General features: G+C 50.6%; 1 protein-coding gene across 2 annotated transcripts in view; it reads right to left on the bottom strand.

Annotated features, from left to right (window-relative positions):
- The window catches only part of LOC124020951 (thrombospondin-2-like), a 77,473-nt gene that overhangs the window by 2,510 nt on the left and 64,003 nt on the right, over positions 1-10,960 (bottom strand). For both annotated transcript variants that reach the window (XM_046336266.1, XM_046336267.1), the window contains exons 16-19: positions 8,773-9,000; positions 8,537-8,667; positions 8,316-8,456; positions 6,590-6,687 (exon numbers count right to left, since the gene is read on the bottom strand). In XM_046336266.1, coding sequence (XP_046192222.1) covers positions 6,590-6,687; positions 8,316-8,456; positions 8,537-8,667; positions 8,773-9,000 — 598 coding nt within the window. The remainder of the gene's footprint in view (positions 1-6,589; positions 6,688-8,315; positions 8,457-8,536; positions 8,668-8,772; positions 9,001-10,960) is intronic.

Raw genomic sequence — 10,960 nt, 5'->3', positions numbered from 1 at the left:
AGAGGTTAGAGTTAGTTAGAGTTAGGGTTAGGGTTAGTTAGGGTTAGAGTTAGTTAGGGTTAGGGTTAGAGGTTAGAGTTAGTTAGGGTTAGAGGTTAGAGTTAGTTAGGGTTAGGGTTAGAGTTAGTTAGGGTTAGTTAGGGTTAGAGGTTAGAGTTAGTTAGGGTTAGTCAGGGTTAGAGTTAGTTAGGGTTAGAGTTAGTTAGGGTTAGGATTAGTTGGGGTTAGAGTTAGTTAGGGTTAGGGTTAGTTAGGGCTAGAGGTTAGAGTTAGGGTTAGTTAGGGTTGGTTAGAGTTAGTTAGGGTTAGGGTTAGTTAAGGTTAGTTAGGGTTAGGGTTAGTTATTGTTAGAGTTAGTTAGGGTTAGGGTTAGTTAGGTTTAGGTTGTTCGGTGGAGCAAACAAAGAGACACGGAGGAAGGCAGGAGAGAGAAGCTATGAGCAGCAGACCAAGACGCGACTGTGGGCTTTGTTCCAAGCAGAATATCGTGCGGCTAGACCGACATTTCAAGTCTGTACATGCACTTAAGCCCAGTACTATGGAATGGACGAATGCTATGCAATCTAGCCGGGTTTCGACTGAGAGACAGCAGCCCGAATCAGGGCAGTATATGCAGCCTGACAATGGTGTTGAACTGCGGCTGGAGAACCCTGTGATTTTGCAGTGTTTTGAAAGTGAGTTGTCCGTGGAGCAGCAGCTGGTGGACGAGGGTGAGCAGTCAGCCGTGGTGGATCAGCAGCTGGTGGACGAGGGTGAGCAGTCAGCCGTGGTGGATCAGCAGCTGGGGGACGAGAGTGAGCAGGCGGACGTGGTGGATCAGCAGCTGGGGGACGAGGGTGAGCAGTCAGCCGTGGTGGATCAGCAGCTGGGGGACGAGGGTGAGCAGTCAGCCGTGGTGGATCAGCAGCTGGTGGACGAGGGTGAGCAGTCAGCCGTGGTGGATCAGCAGCTGGTGGACGAGGGTGAGCAGTCAGCCGTGGTGGATCAGCAGCTGGTGGACGAGGGTGAGCAGTCAGCCGTGGTGGATCAGCAGCTGGTGGACGAGGGTGAGCAGTCAGCCGTGGTGGATCAGCAGCTGGGGGACGAGAGTGAGCAGGCGGACGTGGTGGATCAGCAGCTGGGGGACGAGGGTGAGCAGTCAGCCGTGGTGGATCAGCAGCTGGGGGACGAGGGTGAGCAGTCAGCCGTGGTGGATCAGCAGCTGGGGGACGAGGGTGAGCAGTCAGCCGTGGTGGATCAGCAGCTGGTGGACGAGGGTGAGCAGTCAGCCGTGGTGGATCAGCAGCTGGTGGACGAGGGTGAGCAGTCAGCCGTGGTGGATCAGCAACTGGGGGACGAGGGTGAGCAGTCAGCCGTGGTGGATCAGCAGCTGGGGGACGAGGGTGAGAAGTCAGCCGTGGTGGATCAGCAGCTGGTGGACGAGGGTGAGCAGTCAGCCGTGGTGGATCAGCAGCTGGGGGACGAGGGTGAGCAGTCAGCCGTGGTGGATCAGCAGCTGGGGGACGAGGGTGAGAAGTCAGCAGGTGCGTCGGCGGCGGTGCAGCCAACCAGTCAGGTCGGTAGTGAACCGTGCTCGGAACCGAGGGAGCAAGGCTGCGTCGTGGCGACTTCCACGGAGAGCGAGAGTGATGAAGACGGCGGTGTGCCGTCCAGAATTGAGGTTTGGAGTAATGCAATTTTGACTCAATATGAACACTATATTAGGGGTAGAAACCCTTCAGTTAAACAAATTGACAATAGTCGCACCAGTATATCCCGAGTACGGGAATTCCTCCGCATTATGTCAGAGGGCAAGGCCGATGAAGGACTGTGTTTTCTGGATAACTACAGACGTGTGTCTGAGTGGTATGGCCAATGTGACCACCGTGGTTTGGCACCATCCATGTTAAAAATGTACCGAGCCGATGTTCGAGGTTTCCTGAATTATCTTATTCAGTTCCGGCCAAATGGTATGCAAGCTAAGGTCAGTGGAATTCGAAAGATGTTACTCTGCTTGGCGAAGATGGACAGGGACTTGCGGCAGAGCCAAGCAACGCACAGGGCAAAATTTCGCAAACGCTGCAGGGACGACGTGCTCAGCGCTGCGGAGTTAAAACGCTTTGTTGAGCTAAGTAATCAAGCAATTCCTTCAGTTCTCAGTAGGTTGGAGGTCCGAGCCACCTGCTCTGACAGGCGTAGGTTTGCAGCTCTCATGTCCAGCCGGTTGGCCATATTTAATGGCACTCGACAATCCCCAGTCACCATGTTCAGTGAGAGTGATTTTGCTGAAGTAACCCCGGAAAGTGGGGGTTATCAGATGTGCGTTGCGAGCCACAAAACGAACTATAGCTTCGGGGGAGTGCAGAATTGTTATATGGGAGGAGGAATACACTTGGCTTAAACGATTCCATCAGATCAGGCCTCATCTGACGGAAATGACCTCAGACACAGAAGTCTTCTTTTTCACATTCTGCGGTCAACCCTACGGTAATCTGTGAGAGTATGTGGGCCAAATATTTGCAGAGTTTGGCATTGGAAGTAAAGTGACCGGTACAATTCGACGAAGTGTTGCCACATTGAACTTTAACTAAGGGTCGGTTACAGACTGGGGAACTGTGGCTGACCATATGTGTCACTCTCTGGAAACGCAGGCACGGCTACCGGTACCATAATTTGCCCAAAAATGCCAGCCGGGCCCGGACACTGATTGAGGGACAAATCATTCCATGATTAACTGATTAAATGAGGTATATTTGTTTTAAATTCACCCTCATATTTGTGTCATTATGCATTAAAATTATTAAAAATGTGTTTAATTTTGGGTTACCAGGTGCCTATTTTCAATCACCAGTTGCAAATAAAACATAGTGCAATTTTTGAAATGTTTGGACTTTTTTCACAATTATTTTTGAAACCTCCATAAATGTACCTTTGGCGCCCTCCTGTGAATTTTCCCCAGTAGTACGCTACTCCCATAGGGGGCATGAATATTAGGAGACCCGGTAAATGTATTTAGAAGCATATTTTTATTTTTGGGTTACCAAGTGCCTATTTTCAATCACCAGTTGCACAGAGGTATATCCTAATCCGCATCCACAAAAATATTTTAAACCTTCCATAAATCACTCAGGACGGCCCCCATTCATAGAGGGCCGTAGTAGAGTACTCCCATAGTGGGCATGAATGTTAGGGAGCCCGGTAAATGCATATAGAACCATGTTTCATTTTGGGTTACCACATGCCGATTTTCAATCACCAGGTGACAATTTGGCACTAATGTTCAAAAAAATGATTAAAAATACTTCCCGAAGGGCAAGAGGTCCCAAAATTCGGCTCATACCCTCTCTCGTGATGGGCAACAATTACACCATGTAAAAAAAGTTAGCATCCACAGGCACCTATGCGCCCTGTAACGTGCACTTTTTTCACCAAAACTTAAAACACGATTTCCTATTAAAATGTTTTATACAAAAACGGTTTCAATTCAATGGAAATGCTCGTCTATATGTGCCCTTTCGTGTAAAAAAAAAACATCCAGATTGGAGGTGTACTTTTTGATTTATTCACGTTTTGGTGTACCTGAATTTGACCCCCAATGGCGGGGCACACAGAAGCCCTGTGAGGTTCAGGGCTTATGTCGAAAATTTGGCCTGCCCGTTAATGACACACTCAGTGGCGGGTGGACCAGACAGGTACCGGCGCGAAATCAGAAACCTGGTTTTTGACAGCAAGACTTCCATGTCCTAGAGAGACGGGGGTGGTGCCAAACTGCTCAGCCCGGATATAAAATGAGTAATGGACACTTTTGAGGGATGTGAGCCCCTCGGAACCATGGTACTTTGGACCTTTTCCGCCGGGGGCCGATTTGGTGGTTTGACCAGCCCCTTCGGTGCCCGATTTGTCCTAACTTTTGATCCATGTTTCCCAGCTTGGTGGTGGGAGGATATTGAGCTCTGTCCTGGGCAGGTGCTCTATCCCATTACCTTGTGGGTTTGGTTCATCAATGACCATGGTTCTGGTCCAATGAAGGTGCCCGTCGCTTTGGCAACCGCTTGGTGATTGTTTATCCCCGGTGAGGGCTAGCTCTCCAGTCCAGTCCCACTCTTGGTTCACGGTGCGTCTCCATGGTTCTCCTCTGTTGTCCAGCCAGTGTAATTTCCTCTGACCGATTTGCATCCGTTTTCCACTTGGGAGGGCCTCTATTGGCCGGCCTTTGGCTGGTGTTCTGATGGATTGTTCCTCCCGCCCCACTTGGATTGGCCTCTATCGGGGGAGCCCCTTTCAGAGACGATTGACCCCCTATTTCAATACACTCCAGGCATGCACCGTTCATGCAAGATCCAGCCGAACTGTCTGACCCAGTGGCCCTTCATTGGTGTTCCGGTGCGGGGAGTGACACACCCAGGCTGCGAAGCATGTGGTGATGGTCATCCCGTAACGCATCGGCGCCACAGACACATATTCTCAAACCCTGTCTTTAAAGTGGACCTACCCGGCTGACCCAAGCGGTCTGACCGAGGTTGTGGTTCTGTTTTTACCCGGTTGATGGCGTTCCGAATGTACCCTCCAGCTAGACAAGAGACCACTCGAGCGGCACCCCGGCACCTGTGGCCTCGGTCATGGGCAGTTCAGGGCCTCCCGCTGGGCGCACGGTGGATTGCACCAGGGCCTCCTCCCCTGACGGGATAGGACCGGTCCCTGGTTGTTCTTTGCTTAGTGTGACCAGGTACAACCTCTATGTTGTGAGTGGCTACCTGGTTGATCCTGCCAGTAGTATATGCTTGTCTAAAATATGAAGCCATGCAAGTCTAAGTACACAGGGCCGGTACAGTGAAACTGCGAAAGGCTCATTAAATCAGTTATGGTTCCTTTGATCGCTACAACGTTACTTGGATAACTGTGGCAATTCTAGAGCTAATACATGCCAACGAGCGCTGACCTCCCTGGGATGCGTGCATTTATCAGACCCAAAACCCATGCGGGCCAATCTCGGTTGTCCCGGCCGCTTTTGTGACTCTAGATAACTTTGAGCCGATCGCGTGGCCTTTGTGGCGGAGACGTCTCATTTGAATGTCCGCCCTATCAACTTTCGATGATACTTTCTGTGCCTACCATGGTTACCACGGGTAACGGGGAATCAGGGTTCGATTCCGGAGAGGGAGCCTGAGAAACGGCTACCACATCCAAGGAAGGCAGCAGGCGCGCAAATTACCCACTCCCGACTCGGTGAGGTAGTGACGAAAAATAACAATACAGGACTCTTTCGAGGCCCTGTAATTGGAATGAGTACACTTTAAATCCTTTAACGAGGATCCATTAACGAGGATCAAGTATGATGCCAGCAGCAGCGGTAATTCCAGCTCCAATAGCGTATCTTAAAGCTCGTATCGGGATCGAGCGCCGAACCTTCTTTCGGGACGGAAGGCGTCTTCCTCCACCTTCATCCTTCAATACAAATGGGTTACCAGGTATACAGAAAAGGGAAAGAGTCCAGAGGCCCAGAGAGAGAGAGTGGGCAAGCGGATTAAGAAAGGTGGGTGCCCGGCTGGAAAGTACCACCGGCACCTGGTAACCCAGAGTCCAGAGTCCAGAGGCCCAGAGAGAGAGTGGGCAAGCGGACTAAAAAAGGTGGGTGCCCGGCTGGAAAGTACCACCAGCATCTGGTAACCCAGAGTCCAGAATCCAGAGTCCAGAGACCCAGAGAGAGAGTGGGCAAGCAGACTAAAAAAGGTGGGTGCCCGCCTGGAAAGTACCACCAGCACTTGGTAACCCATTAGTGTGGCCTTAGGGTGACCAGGTGCACGACATCCGGTTTGCGTCACCAGGTGCACGGGCTTCGTAACAGCGCGGCTATATGCTTTATAGTCTTGGGAAGGGTGCCCTGGTTCACCTGGTGTGCGAGGTTGTGGAGGTGGGGGGTGTCCCCTGCTGGAATCATCCCCGGAAATATAGGGGTGTTACCCGGGTGATGAGTGAGGTCCTATAGGCCTTTATGTGTCCTCTCATGCCCGGAGAGAGGGGGCTGTTCCCGGATAGGGAGTTAAGGCCTTTAGGCCTGTATGTGTCCTCTCATCCCAGGAGAGAGAGGCCTGTTCCTGGATATTGAGTGAGTGATGAGGCCTGTAACCCGGATAGGGAGTTAAGGCCTGTAGGCCTGTATGTGTCCTCTCATGCCCAGAGAAAGGCCTGTAACCCAGATAGGGAGTTAAGGCCTTTAGGACTGTATGTGTCCTCTCAAGCCCTATATGCATATGGAGGTACCAGGCCAGGGCAGTGGCTTTTGTCCCAGGCCAGGCCAGGCCAGGCCAGGCCAGGCCAGGCCAGGCCAGGCCAGGCCAGGCCAGGCCAGGCCAGGCCAGGCCAGGCCAGGCCAGGCCAGGCCAGGCCAGGGCAGTGGCTTTTTGGCCTATGGGCCTATGGGCCTATGGGCCTTTTTGGGGTTAGAGTTAGGGTTAGGGTAAGGGTTAGAGTTAGGGTTAGAGGGTAAGGGTTAGAGGGTTAGGGTTAGGGTTAGGGTTAGGGTAAAAGTTAGAGTTAGAGATAATGTTAGGGTTAAAGTTGGAGTTAGATTTAGAGTTAGGGTTTGTGTTATGGGTTGGAGGTTAAGTACCTTATGAAGCCGGTCTTGGGTCGGTGGATGAGGTGCCAGCGGTAGGCAGTGTAGTCCTTCCAGCCCATGTTGTTGGGGTCGTGCCACAGTGTGCGAACCTAAGGACCCACACACATAGGTTTACTTCAGGGTTAGAGGTGTGTGTCCTGTGTGTACCTGCTGTATGGTGTTTCCTGCATGTACCTACTGTGTGGTGTTTCCTGTGTGTACCTGCTGTGTGTACCCGCTATGTGGTGTTTCCTGTGTGTACCTACTGTATGGTGTTTCCTGTGTGTACCTACTGTATGGTGTTTCCTGTGTGTACCTACTGTATGGTGTTTCCTGTGTGTACCCGCTGTGTGGTGTTTCCTGTGTGTACCTGCTGTATGGTGTTTCCTGTGTGTACCTGATGTGTGGTGTTTCCTGTGTGTACCTGCTGTGTGGTGTTTCCTGTGTGTACCTGCTGTATGGTGTTTGCTGTGTGTACCTGCTGTGTGGTGTTTCCTGTGTGTACCTGCTGTGTGTACCTGCTGTGTGGTGCTTCCTTGTGTACCTGCTGTATAGTGTTTCCTGTGTGTACCTGCTGTGTGTACCTGCTGTGTGGTGCTTCCTTGTGTACCTGCTGTATAATGTTTCCTGTGTGTACCTGCTGTGTGCACCTGCTGTGTGGTGATTCCTTGTGTACCTGCTGTATAGTGTTTCCTGTGTGTACCTGCTGTATAATGTTTCCTATGTGTACCTGCTGTGTGCACCAGCTGTGTGGTGTTTCCTGGGTGTACCTGCTGTGTGGTGTTTCCTGTGTGTACCTGCTGTGTGTACCTGCTGTGTGGTGTTTCCTGTGTGTACCTGCTGCATGGTGTTTCCTGTGTGTACCTGCTGTGTGGTGTTTCCTGTGTGTACCTGCTGTGTGGTGTTTCCTGTGTGTACCTGCTGTGTGGTGTTTCCTGTGTGTACCTGCTATGTGGTGTTTGCTGTGTGTACCTGCTGTGTGTACCTGCTGTGTGGTGCTTCCTTGTGTACCTGCTGTATAGTGTTTCCTGTGTGTACCTGCTGTATGGTGTTTCCTGTGTGTACCTGCTGTATGGTGTTTCCTGGGTGTACCTGCTGTGTGGTGTTTCCTGTGTGTACCTGCTGTATGGTGTTTCCTGTGTGTACCTGCTGTGTGGTGTTTCCTGTGTGTACCTGCTGTGTGGTGTTTGCTGTGTGTACCTGCTGTGTGGTGTTTGCTGTGTGTACCGTGCCCCAGGACGACCTGACATGATGACTCCTTGCTGTCCCCAGTCCACCTGACTGTGCTGCTGCTCCAGTTTCAACTGTTCTGCCTTGTTATTATTCGACCATGCTGGTCATTTATGAACATTTGAACATCTTGGCCATGTTCTGTTGTAATCTCCACCCGGCACATTCAGAAGAGGACTGGCCACCCCACATAGCCTGGTTCCTCTCTAGGTTTCTTCCTAGGTTTTGGCCTTTCTAGTGAGTTTTTCCTAGCCACCGTTCTTCTACACCTGCATTGCTTGCTGTTTGGGGTTTTAGGCTGGGTTTCTGTACAGAACTTTGAGATATCAGCTGATGTACGAAGGGCTATATAAATACATTTGATTAGATTTACCTGCTGTGTGGTGTTTCGTGTGTGTACCTGCTGTATGGTGTTTCCTGTGTGTACCTGCTGTGTGGTGTTTCCTGTGTGTACCTGCTGTGTGGTGTTTCCTGTGTGTACCTGCTGTGTAGTGTTTCCTGTGTGTACCTGCTGTATGGTGTTTCCTGTGTGCCACAGGGCGTTGCGGAGGGCTTCCCCAGGGCCTGAGCTTGAGTTGACCACTTTGAGAGAGACACCAGCGTTCCCAAATGCCCTGGAAGGACTCTTCTCCCAGTAAGCCTGGCTGACCTGGCAGGGTTTGAGGTAAGAGGTCAAGACTGGCTGACCGGGCAGGGTTAGTGGTCAGTGTGTGTGTACTCCTGACTGACCTGTTTCCACATGACAACGTAGAACCGTCTGCTGGATTGGAAGGAGAACACAAACCCTACATAGTCATCATCACGGTCTGTGTTCACGTAGAATGTCCCACTGAAGTCTACCGCACGGAACTCATCAAAACCTGAGAACACACACACATACATTCACAAACGCACATGAAAACTACACACAAACACCACCCAGATCAGCGTTAATGCGGTCTTAGGTAAGAGGTTAGGGGTCGTACCCAAGGCGATGCCAGGGTCAGAGTTTGCAGTCTGTAGCAGTTCGGTTCCATGTCCTCGGACCACCCACAGAGGGTCAGACTGAGTGGTCCCCCGAGGGTCCAACAGAACCGTCTGAAACTTCCTGAAGTCTGTAACTCCAATACCACGGTTCTCTGAGCAAACATCTAGTGCATCTGGTATACTGTCATTATCAAAGTCATCCTTACAAGCATCACCACGACCATCATCTAGAGACAGAGGAGAGACAGACAGGGAGAGGAGAGAGACAGGGAGAGGAGAGAGAGAGCGAGAGAGAGAGAGATGAGAGAGAAAGTGAGAGGAGAGAGAGAGAGAGAGAGAGAGAGAGAGAGAGAGAGAGAGAGAGAGAGAGAGAGAGAGAGAGAGAGAGAGAGAGAGAGAGAGAGAGAGAGAGAGAGAGAGAGAGAGAGAGAGAGAGAGAGAGAGAGAGAGAGAGAGAGAGAGAGAGAGAGAGAGAGAGAGAGAGAGAGAGAGAGAGAGAGAGAGAGAGAGAGAGAGAGAGAGAGAGAGAGAGAGAGAGAGAGAGAGAGAGAGAGAGAGAGAGAGAGAGAGAGAGAGAGAGAGAGAGAGAGAGAGAGAGAGAGAGAGAGAGATGAGAGAGAAAGTGAGAGGAGAGAGAGAGAGACAGAGGAGAGAGAAAGGGAGAGGAGAGCAAGACAAGGAGAGGAGAGAGAGGCAGAGGAGAGAGAGAGAGGGAGAGGAGAGAGAGGAGAGAGACAGGGAGAGGATAGAGAGAGAGACAGAGGAGAGAGAAAGGGAGAGGAGAGAGAGACAGAAGAGAGGAGAGAGAGAGAGAGGAGAGAGAGGAGAGAGACAGGGAGAGGAGAGAGAGAGAGAGAGGGAGAGGAGAGAGAGAGAGACAGAGGAGAGGGAGAGGAGAGAGAGAGACAGAGGAGAGGGAGAGGAGAGGAGGAGAGAGAGACAGGGAGAGGAGAGAGAGAGAGGGAGAGGAGAGAGAGACAGGGAGAGGATAGAGAGAGAGACAGAGGAGAGAGAAAGGGAGAGGAGAGAGAGACAGAAGAGAGGAGAGAGAGAGAGAGGAGAGAGAGGAGAGAGACAGGGAGAGGAGAGAGAGAGAGAGAGGGAGAGGAGAGAGAGAGACAGAGGAGAGGGAGAGGAGAGAGAGAGACAGAGGAGAGGGAGAGGAGAGAGAGGAGAGAGAGACAGGGAGAGGAGAGAGAGAGAGGGAGAGGAGAGAGAGACAGGGAGAGGAGAGAAAGTAATATCATTATCAAAGTAATCTTTACAAGCATCACCACGACCATCATCTAGAGACAGAGGAGAGAGAGAGGAGAGAGAGAGGTAATATCATTATCAAAGTCATCCTTACAGAGACTGATAACGGTACAAACACACTAATAATGTGGTGTGTGTATATGTGTTTGTGTATATATGTGTGTGTGTGTGTTTGTGTGTGTGTATATGTGGTGTGTGTATATGTGCATGTTTGTGTGCCAGAGTCACTATTATTTGAATCACAAGCAAGTTTCAAGTCACAAGGTACGAGTCTCAAGTCGAGTCCCAAGTAGAAAGGGTCGAGTCTCGAGTCCAGGCCAAGTCGTGCATTCTAAGAGTAAGTCGAGTCACACATTTTTTCAAGTCGAGTAAAAAAATATATACATGCAATGACTTGTTCAACTACAAGTGGAGACCTTGGGACGAGAATGTTCTATCTACAAGTAGAGACCTTGAGACGAGAATGTTCTATCTACAAGTGGAGACCTTGGGACTAGAAGGTTCTATCTACAAGTGGATACCTTGGGACGAGAATGTTCTATTTACACGTGGAGACCTTGGGACGAGAATGTTCTATCTACACGTGGAGACCTTGGGACAAGAAGGTTCTATCTACAAGAAGAGACCTTGGGACGAGAATGTTCTATCTACACGTGGAGACCTTGGGACAAGAAGGTTCTATCTACAAGTAGAGACCTTGGGACAAGAAGGTTCTATCCACAAGTGGAGACCTTGGGACTAGAAGGTTCTATCTACATAAACCCATTTGAACTTGGTGCTATATGATTATATCTGCAATCCAATCACTGGCCTGAACAAATACAGATGGACCAATCAGAACACGTCTTTGCCATCTCCCTCTAAGTATGGTGTAGGCTAATCTAGCCAGCAGTAATGGTATGCAAGCAGAAAAACACTACACTGTCAGAAATG

Source organism: Oncorhynchus gorbuscha, unplaced genomic scaffold (assembly GCF_021184085.1).
Source record: "Oncorhynchus gorbuscha isolate QuinsamMale2020 ecotype Even-year unplaced genomic scaffold, OgorEven_v1.0 Un_scaffold_1005, whole genome shotgun sequence".
NCBI classification, from domain to species: Eukaryota; Metazoa; Chordata; class Actinopteri; order Salmoniformes; family Salmonidae; genus Oncorhynchus; species Oncorhynchus gorbuscha.
Note: the sequence above shows the minus strand (reverse complement) of the source record. Positions and strands in the feature narration are given on the sequence as shown.